At 33.5% G+C, this 18,894-nt stretch overlaps 2 protein-coding genes across 3 annotated transcripts in view; one reads left to right on the top strand and one right to left on the bottom strand.

Annotated features, from left to right (window-relative positions):
• LOC143146843 (RYamide receptor) overlaps positions 1-1,058 on the top strand; it is a 39,287-nt gene extending 38,229 nt beyond the window's left edge. For both annotated transcript variants that reach the window (XM_076311533.1, XM_076311532.1), the window contains one exon: positions 187-1,058. In XM_076311533.1, the coding sequence (XP_076167648.1) occupies positions 187-383 (197 nt within the window). In that variant the 3' untranslated portion in view covers positions 384-1,058. The remainder of the gene's footprint in view (positions 1-186) is intronic.
• A 15,002-nt stretch (positions 1,059-16,060) lies between these two features.
• On the bottom strand, positions 16,061-18,238 carry Ipp (inositol polyphosphate 1-phosphatase). Its single transcript, XM_076312829.1, has 4 exons — positions 18,009-18,238; positions 17,490-17,760; positions 16,829-16,997; positions 16,061-16,733 (listed from the first exon to the last, which is right to left on the bottom strand). The coding sequence occupies exons 1-4, from the start codon at positions 18,219-18,221 to the stop codon at positions 16,289-16,291; spliced, it is 1,098 nt and encodes a 365-aa protein (XP_076168944.1). The 5' UTR covers positions 18,222-18,238; the 3' UTR covers positions 16,061-16,288.
• Positions 18,239-18,894: the final 656 nt, after the last annotated feature.

The following is an 18,894-nucleotide window of genomic DNA, read 5'->3' as shown; positions in this document are numbered from 1 at the left end:
GAAGGTAGAGTATCGTTGGTAGAGTATTGTTTTTTTTTCATAAACACTCATCGTTTCTAGATTCGTGCAAACTTATGGATAATGGTTAATGGAAATTTTAAAGCGTAGCAAAATTTTTCCGAATTTACAAACATTTTTGGCGGTACATTTCCAAATAGGTACGAGACACTTTTAACTGTATTTCAGGAATCGAAGGTTCGGGGCATTCTGTTTTACGACGCATGAATACCTGCACGACCTACATTAGCGTTCATCGTAAAACAAACGGAAGTCATGGTCCACCTGCAAGAAGCGTTAGTTTCCGAAATAATGCGTTCCGACCCGCAACACAACAATTGCAACAAGTTACGTGTCTCGAATCCCACTCGGAGGAACAATTGTAAAGAAGTTGTATAATTAAAATAAAACGTGGTTAAATGTCAAATAAATATAAAAACGGAGAAGAATACTTACGACGCGAAGAAAGATAGTTTAATGAGGGGTCTGAATTTAGAAATCTGAGATCTTTATAAATCCTTATAAGAATCCTACAACTATAATAGAAAACTCCTGAATTGATCTTAAAGATCTCAGAACGGGAATCACGAAAAAATTCATTTAACGTCTAAAAAGAATTAAAACAAAATACGACTTTGGTCTGAATATTATTTTCTAAATCCTTTGTTTAACTTACTAAATAAATAATACGGATCAAAGCATACATTTTTTATTGATATTTAAAAATTTTACTTAGAGGGCTTTTTTATCTAAGGCTTTCCACAAGCAGGGAAGAAATTAGGAACAAACATGAGATTCCGTCAATTGTAAACTCGCTTGAAATGAAATGAAATAATGATTGTTTATTGTAATCCTCTTCGTTGGAGGGGAGGGTGGTTACAATTTGTTACGCTTTATATTAAAGTTACTTACAATGTTATTTATACACACTGTAGTCATCTCAAAACGGCAACAGTTCGTATTGAAAAATGTACTACGTTGAAAATTTGTTATACAAAATAAGTTTTTTAATGTACGGTACAGTTATATCAAACACTATCTATTTGTTTATTTTGCGCAATAGTTATGTAGATAATGAGGAGAATCAATGAAAAGAGTATATATAATTTGTAACTAATTAAAACTTGAAAGGTGTGTAGTATAGTTTTTTAAATTTTCATTAAAATAAAATTTTTATTTTCCTACAACTACACTTTTTAATTATCGAACTGCTATAAAAATAGGAAAACATCTCGCGAAAATAATATGCTCAACAAACTGAAAATGAATAACAGAGAAATTGTTTAAAACTCGCGACTTTTTGATTTGTCGAACTCAGGATATTATAAAGAGGCATCCAAGTGAACAAAGAAAAGTACAAAAATCAGTAGCGGTCAATCGGAAAGACACATTCAACTAACGTGTGCCAAAGATAAGTATATTCTTGATCGTTTTGAATGTGAAAAAACTGACTCCAATATAAATAAAAATACGGATTCATATTTGTCTCGGTATATAGTAACATTATACATTGTTAATGCTTGAAATTCATTAAGGAATCGATTACGAGAAATCATACTATGTAAATAGAGACAACAACATTTCTGGCTACAAAAGAAGTAAACAAAGTGTTGGTTCTTCGTATTACACACAGAATAAAATTCTAAGTGCATTAAATCTCCTGAAAGAAGAGAAATAATTTTTCGTTTGATATTCGATTGCTATTGTCTTTGAGATTTATTTATCAAGAAGAGAAACGAGGTTTTTATGTAAATAATGTAACTTTTACGCTTACTGTACAAATAATATAATAACTATTATTTTCCATAATTTAAAACTTCACTAACGTAAAAAGACATTTGAGTAACCATCTTTTACTTCAAAAATCGATCAAAATTTACTTATATTCGCTAATTAATGATTTATGATAAATAAAGAACGTGTATAATGTAACATTAATATTTAGAAATTGCGTAAATATTAATAAGAATCGTGTTTTAATAAAATAAAAATTCATTGAAACTATCTGTCTTTACAAATTTCTTTGTACCTTGATTTCCATTAATTGTAATTACTAATCATTTACGTCAAACAATAATTAAAATAGATTTTCGATCATTTAAACGAACGTTCAAACTAATTGCTAATCTATTGACGACTAATTGACGTATTCTTGCTATGGAATATAAAAACTTTTAACACAGAAACAAAGCAATGAAAGGAAAAAAGGAAACTACTTGTGTTATACGTAATGAATTTATTGAAATGCATACTCTTACTTAATATCTCAATTATTAACAATATCCTAGTATGAATAATGGCTTAAAAGTCATCAATTTGTTGAAATATTCGGTTCGATCGAACAAAGACAATCGAAGTAACCGTGCGATAAAATAAATGAATATTTCTCTACATATCGAAATATAGTTTGTATATATGTATATATATTCCGAACGCTCAGTGACACACATATGTCACACGGCAATGAAGTGAGTTGCCATCTACTAGAGAATAGCTGAACTACACTTAAGGTGTGAAAACACCTGGCGGAGAAACGCTCAAGTTTGTCGAGGAATTGTTCTGACTTTTATTAATAGGGGGCCCCACAAGCATTATCTACCGACATTACAGGTAGACAGGTGAATTGCCATCTACCGGAGAATAGGTAAACTACATTTAAGGTGTGAAAACACCTGGCGGAGAAACGCTCAAGTTTATCGAGGAATTGTTCTGACTTTCATCAATAGGTGGTTCCACAAGCATTATCTACCGACATTACAGGTAAGTATCTCCTTTCGAATATTTCCTATCGTGCGATAAAATAAATAAATATTTCTCTACATATCGAAATTATTGTTTGTATGCATGCAAATATGTTCTGAACGCGCAATTCCAAACACTTGTAACGTGGTAATTATATGGGTTGCCGTCTCTTGGAGAACATATTTGTTAATTTTCGCGATTGTTACTAACATTTATGCATGTGCCCAATATTAATCGAACAATATGTATCTTATTTATGCTATATAAATGATTATACTTATAGAAATTGATTTTGATCGAGATTCAAAGTAAAAACTTGTTTCGTAAAGTTTTAAAGCATAGGAAGTAATAATTGTCTATTTGATGCAATAATTTAACATTTATTTAATTCTCATAATTTACACAATACGCGTAGAAGTTGTATTTTTTATTCAAAAGTGCTGAAATTCGATTAATCGCTTTTGTATATAGAAAAATCATCGTGATAAACACTTGTGAGTCGGTAATCGATACGTGTAGCCTTGATTTCAAGGTATCAAAGGTTTTTTTTAATGTTTAAAGGGAGGCTAGAATGCAGAGAAATTATGCTGATTTCGTTTAATTGTACATTTATTCGAAAGATGATACATACAAAAGTTTGTACGGAAATATTTATTTATTCTATCGCACGGAAGGGAATATTATACAAATGGAATTACTTATCTGTAATGTCGGTAAATTATGCTCATGGCGCTATCTAATGGTGGAAATAAGAACAATTCTTCAACAAACTTGAGCGTTTCTCCGCCAGGTGTTTTCACACCTTAAGTGTAGTTCACCTATTCTCTAGTAGATGGCAACTCACTTCATCGCTGTGTGACATATGTGTGTCACTGAGCGTTCGGAATATATATGCATATATACAAACTATAATTTCGATATGTAGAGAAATATTCATTTATTTTGTCGCACGGTTACTTCGATTGTCTTTGTTCGATCTAACAAATATTTCCAGAAAATAATGACTTTCAAGCCATTATTTATACTAGAACATTGTTAATAATTGTTTAATCTACGGTCCCACGACGATTGTTAATAAATATGATAAATAAACATCAAGAAATTGCGAAATCTGCGAAGGCGAACGGTTTCGGTGAATGTTTGTTCATTTCCGCGATTGTTACTAACATTTACGCTGGTTCCCAATATTAATCGAACAATGTGCATCGTATTTATGCATTAAAAATGATTGATTCGCCTATAGCAATTGATTTTGATCGAACTTCAAAGTAAAGAGATGTTTCTTAAAGTTTTAAAACATGGAAAGTAATAATTGTCTCTGAGATATATCAATTTAACATTTGATTAATACTTGAAGAATCGAAATTTTTGATATTTTCCTGATACCAAAGGTTGAAATTCAGGCATAAATTGTAGAAAATGTTTGATTTTGGGACTCTTGGTGTCAGTATACGATATGCGAGGAAGTGGCACGATTTCGCAGATTCTTAGAATTGATGTCAAATTCCAAGAATGTCCGCGAATCGGAATTTTGTTGGACTTTCGAACGAATTTCTGAATCATGGATCCCGATTTTCTTTATATCAGGAGAACATGATAGTCGAGGACATATAGTTTTAAGTAGTTTTAGCAGTTTGTTAGGACCGGGTTAAAGAAATGGAAACAAATAATGGACAAAAATAAAGTTTCTGTTGTCAGTGAAATTGATTTTATTTCAATACATCAATTCATCGGAAATACAATCGCTTTTCTTCGATCCATTAACATATTCGCACTTTCATACTCATTACAAAAATGTTGTTCTTTAAAGTACTCTACTTGTGGAAAGTACTGTACCGTAAAGTACTCTACTGTACCGTAAAAATTACTATTCTAAATTCGCAGCCGATTAGCTCGGTACTACCCACGACGAATAATTATTGTTCGTCGCGAGTAATACCGATTACCAGGTCTCACCACGTGGAGGTTGCTGCGAGCGGAGACCCGGAGAGAGATAGATGGAATCAAAGTTCCATCGATCTCCCTCGATACGCGATACAAACGAAGATACTAAACCAAAGAGGTGGAAGGAATCAATGTTCCTTCGATCTCCTCGTTTAGTTCTGCCAAGCAATTACATTACGGAAAAATTAGGCAAAATTGGGAAAGACGCGACACGAACCGTGCAGTTGGTCCTACTAGGTCTATCCCGTTTCCCCTCCGTGGTTCCGATTACAGAGAAAACGAACGACGCCTACCACTCCCCTAGAGGAGTGCCCCGTTTCTCCATCTTTACGACGAGAGGGTCTTATTTCGGAGGCTTTCGCAGGGACCGGCAAAAATGCCTGCTCCTGTGCTCGCAACATGCCCCCTCTGGAAGCGGACACACCGGAAGAGACGGCGATAGACCGTTCGGACTACTTACACGGCCGGCCACTTGCTTGTACAAGAAGCAGTGGTGACCGGACCGAGGAACGACGAAGCGAGCAAAATTAAGCTAAAGATTGGATAATTGCTTGGCAGATCACACCCTTAAAACTAACTTATTCTAACTGCAGAGATAGAAGGAATCAATGTTCCTTCGATCTCCTCGTTTAATTCTGCCGAGCAATTACGTTATGGAAAAATTAGGCAAAATTGGGAAATACGCGACACGAACCGTGGAGTTGCCCCTACTAGGTCGGTCCCGTTTCCCCTCAGTGGGCCCGATTCTCAAGGATATGCGCGACGCCGTCCACTCCTCTAGAGGAGTGCCCCGTTTCTCCCAACTCCGCAGCCAGGAGCCACGCAGAGCGTGGACCTGACTCACAGAGGATGACGAAGAGAGGGTCTTATGATGGATCAAGGGCTTCCGCAGGGACCGGTGCGAACACCTGCCCCTGTGTCCGCAGCATATACTCTCTCAAAGCGGACGCACCAGAAGAGACGGCGATCGAGCGTTCGGTCCACCTCCACGGCCGGTCACTTGCTTATGCAACAAGCAGAGGTGGCCGGACTGAGATACGAGCAAGCGAGCAAAAAGAAGCTAAAGATTGGATAATTGCTCGGCAGATCACAGATATTCGTACATGGTGACCTTAAAACTAACTTAGTCTATACTTAGAATTAACAGTCCCGCGGAGGATGCAATACATCAGTCCTCTTCGTTCTTCGTTTCCCGATATATCTAAGAGAATGTATCTAAGAGAAACGTAAGAGAAACCTAAAGTCAAGGCATAATAGAAAATAGAAATGAATTTGGTTAGTGGAAAAAAATAAACATGTAAAAACAAGTAGAAATTAAAATCAGAGAACAAATGAAATGAATTACACAAAGAAACAATTAAAAAAAAAAAAAGAAAGGATTGAGAGAATGGTCGCCAGTTCTGACCACCGCCTACCGGCGGCCAGTACCGGTTACCAAGGTGGGGGGTCCCCCTTCCATAAACCTAAAACGAAGAGATCCGTCCACCTCGGAGGCTCCAGGAAGAATGAAATTTTAAACAACCGGGGGCTCCTTATATACCCTCCGCAAAGTCACTTACCGTTACTTCCATTGTCTTTGTTCGATCTAATCGAATATTTCAACAAATTGATGGCTTTTAGCCATTATTTATACTAGAACATTATTAATAATTGTTTAATCTACGGTCCTACGACGGTTGTTAATAAATATGATTAATAAACATCAAGATATTGCGAAATCTTCGAAGGCGAACGGTTTTTGTGAATCGATAATCGATACCTGTAGCCTTTGAAAATGTCAGTTGGATCTCAGCGAAAAATTCCTTCGCGAACAAAGAATATTTCAACGAAATGATATTTTAAGCCATTATTTATACTAGGACATTGTTAATAATGGTCTAAAGTATGGTCCTACGACGGTTGTTAATAAATATGATAAATAAACATCGAGATATTGCGAAATCTGCGAAGACGGACGGTTTCGGTGAATTTTTGTTCATTTCCGCGATTGTTACTAACATTTATGCATGTTCCCAATATTGATCGAACAATGTGCATCTTATTTATGTATTGCAATTAATTAAGAAACTTATAGAAATTGATTTTGATCGAGACTCGATGTTAAAACGTGTTTCGTAAAGTTTTAAAGCATGGTAAGTAACAATTGTTTATTAGATACATTAATTTAACATTTGTTTAATTCTTATAATTTACACAATACGCGTAGAAGTTGCATTTTTTACTTAAAAGCGCCGGAATTCAATTAATCGTTTCTCTAGATAGAAAAATCTTCGTGATGAACACTTGTGAATCGATAATCGATACCTGTAGCCTTTGAAAATGTCAGTTGGATCTCAGCGAAAAATTCCTTCGCGAACAAAGAATATTTCAACGAAATGATATTTTAAGCCATTATTTATACTAGGACATTGTTAATAATGGTCTAAAGTATGGTCCTACGACGGTTGTTAATAAATATGATAAATAAACATCGAGATATTGCGAAATCTGCGAAGACGGACGGTTTCGGTGAATTTTTGTTCATTTCCGCGATTGTTACTAACATTTATGCATGTTCCCAATATTGATCGAACAATGTGCATCTTATTTTTGTATTGCAATTAATTAAGAAACTTATAGAAATTGATTTTGATCGAGACTCGATGTTAAAACGTGTTTCGTAAAGTTTTAAAGCATGGTAAGTAACAATTGTTTATTAGATACATTAATTTAACATTTGTTTAATTCTTATAATTTACACAATACGCGTAGAAGTTGCATTTTTTACTTAAAAGCGCCGGAATTCAATTAATCGTTTCTCTAGATAGAAAAATCTTCGTGATGAACACTTGTGAATCGATAATCGATACCTGTAGCCTTTGAAAATGTCAGTTGGATCTCAGCGAAAAATTCCTTCGCGAACAAAGAATATTTCAACGAAATGATATTTTAAGCCATTATTTATACTAGGACATTGTTAATAATGGTCTAAAGTATGGTCCTACGACGGTTGTTAATAAATATGATAAATAAACATCGAGATATTGCGAAATCTGCGAAGACGGACGGTTTCGGTGAATTTTTGTTCATTTCCGCGATTGTTACTAACATTTATGCATGTTCCCAATATTGATCGAACAATGTGCATCTTATTTTTGTATTGCAATTAATTAAGAAACTTATAGAAATTGATTTTGATCGAGACTCGATGTTAAAACGTGTTTCGTAAAGTTTTAAAGCATGGTAAGTAACAATTGTTTATTAGATACATTAATTTAACATTTGTTTAATTCTTATAATTTACACAATACGCGTAGAAGTTGCATTTTTTACTTAAAAGCGCCGGAATTCAATTAATCGTTTCTCTAGATAGAAAAATCTTCGTGATGAACACTTGTGAATCGATAATCGATACCTGTAGCCTTTGAAAATGTCAGTTGGATCTCAGCGAAAAATTCCTTCGCGAACAAAGAATATTTCAACGAAATGATATTTTAAGCCATTATTTATACTAGGACATTGTTAATAATGGTCTAAAGTATGGTCCTACGACGGTTGTTAATAAATATGATAAATAAACATCGAGATATTGCGAAATCTGCGAAGACGGACGGTTTCGGTGAATTTTTGTTCATTTCCGCGATTGTTACTAACATTTATGCATGTTCCCAATATTGATCGAACAATGTGCATCTTATTTTTGTATTGCAATTAATTAAGAAACTTATAGAAATTGATTTTGATCGAGACTCGATGTTAAAACGTGTTTCGTAAAGTTTTAAAGCATGGTAAGTAACAATTGTTTATTAGATACATTAATTTAACATTTGTTTAATTCTTATAATTTACACAATACGCGTAGAAGTTGCATTTTTTACTTAAAAGCGCCGGAATTCAATTAATCGTTTCTCTAGATAGAAAAATCTTCGTGATGAACACTTGTGAATCGATAATCGATACCTGTAGCCTTTGAAAATGTCAGTTGGATCTCAGCGAAAAATTCCTTCGCGAACAAAGAATATTTCAACGAAATGATATTTTAAGCCATTATTTATACTAGGACATTGTTAATAATGGTCTAAAGTATGGTCCTACGACGGTTGTTAATAAATATGATAAATAAACATCGAGATATTGCGAAATCTGCGAAGACGGACGGTTTCGGTGAATTTTTGTTCATTTCCGCGATTGTTACTAACATTTATGCATGTTCCCAATATTGATCGAACAATGTGCATCTTATTTATGTATTGCAATTAATTAAGAAACTTATAGAAATTGATTTTGATCGAGACTCGATGTTAAAACGTGTTTCGTAAAGTTTTAAAGCATGGTAAGTAACAATTGTTTATTAGATACATTAATTTAACATTTGTTTAATTCTTATAATTTACACAATACGCGTAGAAGTTGCATTTTTTACTTAAAAGCGCCGGAATTCAATTAATCGTTTCTCTAGATAGAAAAATCTTCGTGATAAACATTTGTGAATCGATAATCGATACGTGTAGCCTTGAGAATGTCAGTTGGATCTCAGCGAAAAATTTCTTCGCGAACAAAGAATATTTCAACGAAATCATATTTTAAGCCATTATTTATACTAGGACATTGTTAATAATAGTCTAAAGTATGGTCCTACGACGGTTCTTAATAATTCTTAAAGTTCTTACAAAGCGATTAATAACAAGCGATAATAACAATCGCGGAAATGAATAAACATTCATCGAAACCGTCCGTCTTCGCAGATTTCGCAATATCTCGATGTTTATTTATCATATTTATTAACAACCGTCGTAGGACCATACTTTAGACCATTATTAACAATGTCCTAGTATAAATAATGGCTTAAAATATCATTTCGTTGAAATATTCTTTGTTCGCGAAGGAATTTTTCGCTGAGATCCAACTGACATTTTCAAAGGCTACAGGTATCGATTATCGATTCACAAGTGTTCATCACGAAGATTTTTCTATCTAGAGAAACGATTAATTGAATTCCGGCGCTTTTAAGTAAAAAATGCAACTTCTACGCGTATTGTGTAAATTATAAGAATTAAACAAATGTTAAATTAATGTATCTAATAAACAATTGTTACTTACCATGCTTTAAAACTTTACGAAACACGTTTTAACATCGAGTCTCGATCAAAATCAATTTCTATAAGTTTCTTAATTAATTGCAATACAAAAATAAGATGCACATTGTTCGATCAATATTGGGAACATGCATAAATGTTAGTAACAATCGCGGAAATGAACAAAAATTCACCGAAACCGTCCGTCTTCGCAGATTTCGCAATATCTCGATGTTTATTTATCATATTTATTAACAACCGTCGTAGGACCATACTTTAGACCATTATTAACAATGTCCTAGTATAAATAATGGCTTAAAATATCATTTCGTTGAAATATTCTTTGTTCGCGAAGGAATTTTTCGCTGAGATCCAACTGACATTTTCAAAGGCTACAGGTATCGATTATCGATTCACAAGTGTTCATCACGAAGATTTTTCTATCTAGAGAAACGATTAATTGAATTCCGGCGCTTTTAAGTAAAAAATGCAACTTCTACGCGTATTGTGTAAATTATAAGAATTAAACAAATGTTAAATTAATGTATCTAATAAACAATTGTTACTTACCATGCTTTAAAACTTTACGAAACACGTTTTAACATCGAGTCTCGATCAAAATCAATTTCTATAAGTTTCTTAATTAATTGCAATACATAAATAAGATGCACATTGTTCGATCAATATTGGGAACATGCATAAATGTTAGTAACAATCGCGGAAATGAACAAAAATTCACCGAAACCGTCCGTCTTCGCAGATTTCGCAATATCTCGATGTTTATTTATCATATTTATTAACAACCGTCGTAGGACCATACTTTAGACCATTATTAACAATGTCCTAGTATAAATAATGGCTTAAAATATCATTTCGTTGAAATATTCTTTGTTCGCGAAGGAATTTTTCGCTGAGATCCAACTGACATTTTCAAAGGCTACAGGTATCGATTATCGATTCACAAGTGTTCATCACGAAGATTTTTCTATCTAGAGAAACGATTAATTGAATTCCGGCGCTTTTAAGTAAAAAATGCAACTTCTACGCGTATTGTGTAAATTATAAGAATTAAACAAATGTTAAATTAATGTATCTAATAAACAATTGTTACTTACCATGCTTTAAAACTTTACGAAACACGTTTTAACATCGAGTCTCGATCAAAATCAATTTCTATAAGTTTCTTAATTAATTGCAATACAAAAATAAGATGCACATTGTTCGATCAATATTGGGAACATGCATAAATGTTAGTAACAATCGCGGAAATGAACAAAAATTCACCGAAACCGTCCGTCTTCGCAGATTTCGCAATATCTCGATGTTTATTTATCATATTTATTAACAACCGTCGTAGGACCATACTTTAGACCATTATTAACAATGTCCTAGTATAAATAATGGCTTAAAATATCATTTCGTTGAAATATTCTTTGTTCGCGAAGGAATTTTTCGCTGAGATCCAACTGACATTTTCAAAGGCTACAGGTATCGATTATCGATTCACAAAAACCGTTCGCCTTCGAAGATTTCGCAATATCTTGATGTTTATTAATCATATTTATTAACAACCGTCGTAGGACCGTAGATTAAACAATTATTAATAATGTTCTAGTATAAATAATGGCTAAAAGCCATCAATTTGTTGAAATATTCGATTAGATCGAACAAAGACAATGGAAGTAACGGTAAGTGACTTTGCGGAGGGTATATAAGGAGCCCCCGGTTGTTTAAAATTTCATTCTTCCTGGAGCCTCCGAGGTGGACGGATCTCTTCGTTTTAGGTTTATGGAAGGGGGACCCCCCACCTTGGTAACCGGTACTGGCCGCCGGTAGGCGGTGGTCAGAACTGGCGACCATTCTCTCAATCCTTTCTTTTTTTTTTTTTTAATTGTTTCTTTGTGTAATTCATTTCATTTGTTCTCTGATTTTAATTTCTACTTGTTTTTACATGTTTATTTTTTTCCACTAACCAAATTCATTTCTATTTTCTATTATGCCTTGACTTTAGGTTTCTCTTACGTTTCTCTTAGATACATTCTCTTAGATATATCGGGAAACGAAGAACGAAGAGGACTGATGTATTGCATCCTCCGCGGGACTGTTAATTCTAAGTATAGACTAAGTTAGTTTTAAGGTCACCATGTACGAATATCTGTGATCTGCCGAGCAATTATCCAATCTTTAGCTTCTTTTTGCTCGCTTGCTCGTATCTCAGTCCGGCCACCTCTGCTTGTTGCATAAGCAAGTGACCGGCCGTGGAGGTGGACCGAACGCTCGATCGCCGTCTCTTCTGGTGCGTCCGCTTTGAGAGAGTATATGCTGCGGACACAGGGGCAGGTGTTCGCACCGGTCCCTGCGGAAGCCCTTGATCCATCATAAGACCCTCTCTTCGTCATCCTCTGTGAGTCAGGTCCACGCTCTGCGTGGCTCCTGGCTGCGGAGTTGGGAGAAACGGGGCACTCCTCTAGAGGAGTGGACGGCGTCGCGCATATCCTTGAGAATCGGGCCCACTGAGGGGAAACGGGACCGACCTAGTAGGGGCAACTCCACGGTTCGTGTCGCGTATTTCCCAATTTTGCCTAATTTTTCCATAACGTAATTGCTCGGCAGAATTAAACGAGGAGATCGAAGGAACATTGATTCCTTCTATCTCTGCAGTTAGAATAAGTTAGTTTTAAGGGTGTGATCTGCCAAGCAATTATCCAATCTTTAGCTTAATTTTGCTCGCTTCGTCGTTCCTCGGTCCGGTCACCACTGCTTCTTGTACAAGCAAGTGGCCGGCCGTGTAAGTAGTCCGAACGGTCTATCGCCGTCTCTTCCGGTGTGTCCGCTTCCAGAGGGGGCATGTTGCGAGCACAGGAGCAGGCATTTTTGCCGGTCCCTGCGAAAGCCTCCGAAATAAGACCCTCTCGTCGTAAAGATGGAGAAACGGGGCACTCCTCTAGGGGAGTGGTAGGCGTCGTTCGTTTTCTCTGTAATCGGAACCACGGAGGGGAAACGGGATAGACCTAGTAGGACCAACTGCACGGTTCGTGTCGCGTCTTTCCCAATTTTGCCTAATTTTTCCGTAATGTAATTGCTTGGCAGAACTAAACGAGGAGATCGAAGGAACATTGATTCCTTCCACCTCTTTGGTTTAGTATCTTCGTTTGTATCGCGTATCGAGGGAGATCGATGGAACTTTGATTCCATCTATCTCTCTCCGGGTCTCCGCTCGCAGCAACCTCCACGTGGTGAGACCTGGTAATCGGTATTACTCGCGACGAACAATAATTATTCGTCGTGGGTAGTACCGAGCTAATCGGCTGCGAATTTAGAATAGTAATTTTTACGGTACAGTAGAGTACTTTACGGTACAGTACTTTCCACAAGTAGAGTACTTTAAAGAACAACATTTTTGTAATGAGTATGAAAGTGCGAATATGTTAATGGATCGAAGAAAAGCGATTGTATTTCCGATGAATTGATGTATTGAAATAAAATCAATTTCACTGACAACAGAAACTTTATTTTTGTCCATTATTTGTTTCCATTTCTTTAACCCGGTCCTAACAAACTGCTAAAACTACTTAAAACTATATGTCCTCGACTATCATGTTCTCCTGATATAAAGAAAATCGGGATCCATGATTCAGAAATTCGTTCGAAAGTCCAACAAAATTCCGATTCGCGGACATTCTTGGAATTTGACATCAATTCTAAGAATCTGCGAAATCGTGCCACTTCCTCGCATATCGTATACTGACACCAAGAGTCCCAAAATCAAACATTTTCTACAATTTATGCCTGAATTTCAACCTTTGGTATCAGGAAAATATCAAAAATTTCGATTCTTCAAGTATTAATCAAATGTTAAATTGATATATCTCAGAGACAATTATTACTTTCCATGTTTTAAAACTTTAAGAAACATCTCTTTACTTTGAAGTTCGATCAAAATCAATTGCTATAGGCGAATCAATCATTTTTAATGCATAAATACGATGCACATTGTTCGATTAATATTGGGAACCAGCGTAAATGTTAGTAACAATCGCGGAAATGAACAAACATTCACCGAAACCGTTCGCCTTCGCAGATTTCGCAATTTCTTGATGTTTATTTATCATATTTATTAACAATCGTCGTGGGACCGTAGATTAAACAATTATTAACAATGTTCTAGTATAAATAATGGCTTGAAAGTCATTATTTTCTGGAAATATTTGTTAGATCGAACAAAGACAATCGAAGTAACCGTGCGACAAAATAAATGAATATTTCTCTACATATCGAAATTATAGTTTGTATATATGCATATATATTCCGAACGCTCAGTGACACACATATGTCACACAGCGATGAAGTGAGTTGCCATCTACTAGAGAATAGGTGAACTACACTTAAGGTGTGAAAACACCTGGCGGAGAAACGCTCAAGTTTGTTGAAGAATTGTTCTTATTTCCACCATTAGATAGCGCCATGAGCATAATTTACCGACATTACAGATAAGTAATTCCATTTGTATGATATTCCCTTCCGTGCGATAGAATAAATAAATATTTCCGTACAAACTTTTGTATGTATCATCTTTCGAATAAATGTACAATTAAACGAAATCAGCATAATTTCTCTGCATTCTAGCCTCCCTTTAAACATTAAAAAAAACCTTTGATACCTTGAAATCAAGGCTACACGTATCGATTACCGACTCACAAGTGTTTATCACGATGATTTTTCTATATACAAAAGCGATTAATCGAATTTCAGCACTTTTGAATAAGAAATACAACTTCTACGCGTATTGTGTAAATTATGAGAATTAAATAAATGTTAAATTATTGCATCAAATAGACAATTATTACTTCCTATGCTTTAAAACTTTACGAAACAAGTTTTTACTTTGAATCTCGATCAAAATCAATTTCTATAAGTATAATCATTTATATAGCATAAATAAGATACATATTGTTCGATTAATATTGGGCACATGCATAAATGTTAGTAACAATCGCGAAAATTAACAAATATGTTCTCCAAGAGACGGCAACCCATATAATTACCACGTTACAAATGTTTGGAATTGCGCGTTCAGAACATATTTGCATGCATACAAACAATAATTTCGATATGTAGAGAAATATTTATTTATTTTATCGCACGATAGTAAATATTCGAAAGGAGATACTTACCTGTAATGTCGGTAGATAATGCTTGTGGAACCACCTATTGATGAAAGTCAGAACAATTCCTCGACAAACTTGAGCGTTTCTCCGCCAGGTGTTTTCACACCTTAAATGTAGTTTACCTATTCTCCGGTAGATGGCAATTCACCTGTCTACCTGTAATGTCGGTAGATAATGCTTGTGGGGCCCCCTATTAATGAAAGTCAGAACAATTCCTCGACAAACTTGAGCGTTTCTCCGCCAGGTGTTTTCACACCTTAAGTGTAGTTCGCCTATTCTCTAGTAGATGGCAACTCACTTCATTGCCGTGTGACATATGTGTGTCACTGAGCGTTCGGAATATATATAGATATATACAAACTATATTTCGATATGTAGAGAAATATTCATTTATTTTATCGCACGGTTACTTCGATTGTCTTTGTTCGATCGAACCGAATATTTCAACAAATTGATGACTTTTAAGCCATTATTCATACTAGGATATTGTTAATAATTGTTTAATCTATGATCCCATAACGGTTGTTAATAATTGTAATAAATGAACATCAAGATATTGCGAAATCTGCGAAGGCGGACGGTTTCGGTGAATGTTTGTTCATCCACGCGATTGTTATTAACATTTACGCATGTTCCGAACATTTGTGTGAAATATACCATTGTAATATAGAAAAAGGTAAAGTCGTAAGTGAAAATTGAAACATTTTTAATATTTTTAAAAACATAATTGAAATTCTTTGTTGTTACTCGCTGTCCAAATAACTACTTGATACTTACTATTTACCATTTTTTTATTAATAATCGTAAATGTACATTTATTTCTACAAAGTTCTGGCCTTAAACCACAGAATAAAATAATATGTATAATTATTTTAGCTTAAGTATTGTTGGTACTTTTTTATGTAATTTGTTTGTAACTTTAACGCATAAAAGTATTTGCAATATCTAAAATGGAAACATCTAATATTAACTTCTTGCAGTTCTATGTTCAGAAAGACTTAAAATATAAATCAAAACACTAAGAATTATAAAGGAATGATTTGTTCTTAGTACAATTAAACCTTTCACATATAGTTTTATACACTTAAAAAATCACTACCAAGTGATGGTGATGATTTTTAGTTAGGAGGATTAAGGTTATATAGTACTTTGTTAATTTGATAAAATATGAATTAAATATGACAAATATGTATATTTAACACCAAATAGTAATTACTATGATAGGAAACATCTATACCAATGGAAAGTAAAACTTTATAACAATATATGTAACAACAATAAATTCTTCTTAAAAACTTAAAAATTCCCCTTACAATTATTATCACAATATGTAAAACACATAAGCGAATTAAATAATACTAAATTAGCATTGTTAAAAATGCATTATTTGCATAAAATGGAGTTTAAAGTTTGCAAAGTTTCCAATTTCCGATATGCTATCAGACCATTGCTATTTAAAAAATGCTTATTTGTAGATTCATATTTTATGTCTGAACAATTTAAATCCGAATTATTTATAAAAGTGTGAAATTCGATAACACCCCCTCCTAAAGAACGTAAAAGTGCATGAGGGCCACAAGTATCCCACTTGTATGTAGAGCTTTTAGATAAAATATAAACATCAGCTTGTCCAAGAGCAACATTTAAAATTTTGTAACCAGCTCCTGTAGCTTCTACTAACGTGAAACCAGCACTTAACAATTTAGATTTTATATTAACATCTTCTACTTTACTAAGAACAACTATCTTTTTATCATCAATTTCTTTGACTATAGAACATTTTCCAATATCATTTTGTATAAATCCCCAGTAGCAGTTTCCTTTCCACCTATTAAATAAATCAGAAAAGATATTAACAGAAATGGAAAAAGATTTACATTGATATCTTAAAAGGCATGTTATACGAATTTTAATTTTACTTACAATGAATTCACATTTACATAAAAAGGTTGATTAATTACTCCTAGAACAGGTATGCCTGTGCTCTTCAAATATGCTCCAATCAAGACGGTAACACACCTTAAACCACTCAAGTGTATGTCAGTTGCATCATCTATCTCTTCACCTCCATTTATATAATCTGCTGTTGAATCTACAAAAGTTCCACGAATTGCTCCTCAGGCAAGCTTTATTAAACTACAAAACAAATAAACGATTTGACAAATACTCTACCTAGTTTTTTATAATGACTTAAAGTAAGACCATTAAAATGATATTTCATCAAAAAAAAAGAATTTCTAATATATACTATAAATTGATAAATAAATTTTCTACACATAATGTATAATAAAAAAGATGAAATAAAATCAAAGTTACGAAAAATTGTTTCTAATACAAGATTATAATAATATTTTTAAAAAAACAGCCTAAACACTTTGTGTAATATTAATAATAATAAAGATTTCAATGTGTGGTAATAAATATATTTACCATACAAATTTCCTATAAATTGTTTTACTATGAATAATATTAAAATTTTAGTATGTATAATATGCCATTAATATTATACACTGTACCTGTTACACACAAATTAAATCTATTTGTGTTAATTTACACATAACAAAGTTATTATTACATTCCTTACCAATTGGATCTATCCATATTCCAAGATCATAAATGTTAATATCAAAATCCAAAGGAAATTCTCCAACTATTGGAACATCCAACAATTGGACATCTTTATGAACTTCAATGGCTAGCAACTCAGCAGTTACAATATCGCTGCTCATCACTTTGGCTAATAACTGAGTTGTTTCTTCAATATTAGAGCAAACTTCAACCACTATAGATTCACCAATAGCATTGCTGAATATGTTATTTTCTTCTCCCTGTACTACCTTTGCCAATTCTGGAAACTAACTCTCTATAGATATTTTATGTATCTTTTCTCAGTCTCATCTAATCATATTAATACTTTATTTCTCTATTTTTCGATAGCTTTATTCCATGCAATTTTTTTAAAAAAACTAAATTACCAAGTATATCTTTCCATTAACATACCGTTAATAATTACATACTTTATATAGCAAACTTTTATTATTTGGTTAAAGCAAAACAAAAAATATAAGTATAAAGAATTTAATACCAAATTTGAATGACTTACCTCTACTTCTATATCATGTCTAATTGTTTCTTGTATAAGTACATCTGCCAGAGTCTTAAAATCTTGACAAAAACGTGGATTCTTCTCTTCCTCTGACTTTTCTTGCACAAGTAATTTAAAAAGAGCATCATTTTGTCTACAGGTTCTTGCAATATTTGCTGCTTTCTCTGATACTTTCAAAAGAATTGATAACAATCTACTGCCGTCTTTCATTTTACTAGTTATGATATTTCAAATTAAAAAGCTCTAATATTAATAACTCATTGAAAAATTATTGAATAAAACTTCAACAAAATAAGTTTTTAAGAAAATATATTACAGCAGTGGTACAAATAACGTTACACTGAATTTAGAAGACTGCTTTGGCGGGAAACCGTGTAAAATCCATTACATAACTTATACAATAACTTAATCACTTGAATGTGGAACGTAACAGTCGATGCAAATACGTTAACAGAATGTGAATATTAGAATATCAAAGAAGTTAGTGTATTATAATTAGCGATTGACGTAAGCAAATAGTACCTCCATTTTTATCCTATTGAACTTAATATCGATATTAAATTGAAACAAAATATTTCAAATAAAAGTGATTACATTACATGGATTTATCATTTCATTTTTTTCCTAATCAAATTTTATAAAAAAAAAAATATATGTATGTATATATATAATAACTTTATGAAGTAATAAAAACAGAAATTCTCGAGCGGTAAATTTGAATCTTAAGTCATATCACTGTTATAAAGCATAAAGTAAAATCAGTTTTTACCATCGCAATCTTCGATTTAACACATTTGTACTTATTCCATTCATTACACAGAGTACAAAATAAAGACAGAAGGCAACACTTTTATTGGACTTCACGTTCAAACCACCAATTTGA

Source organism: Ptiloglossa arizonensis, chromosome 5 (assembly GCF_051014685.1).
Source record: "Ptiloglossa arizonensis isolate GNS036 chromosome 5, iyPtiAriz1_principal, whole genome shotgun sequence".
Taxonomy (NCBI): Eukaryota; Metazoa; Arthropoda; class Insecta; order Hymenoptera; family Colletidae; genus Ptiloglossa; species Ptiloglossa arizonensis.
Note: the sequence above shows the minus strand (reverse complement) of the source record. Positions and strands in the feature narration are given on the sequence as shown.

Coding starts and splice junctions, on each gene's coding strand:
- Ipp (XM_076312829.1), bottom strand. CDS start 18,221: ATGAAAGACGGCAGTAGATTGTTATCAATTCTTTTGAAAGTATCAGAG. Junction 17,761..18,008: donor GACATGATATAGAAGTAGAG/GTAAGTCATTCA, acceptor ATAGAGAGTTAG/TTTCCAGAATTGGCAAAGGT. Junction 16,734..16,828: donor TATGTAAATGTGAATTCATT/GTAAGTAAAATT, acceptor TTTATTTAATAG/GTGGAAAGGAAACTGCTACT.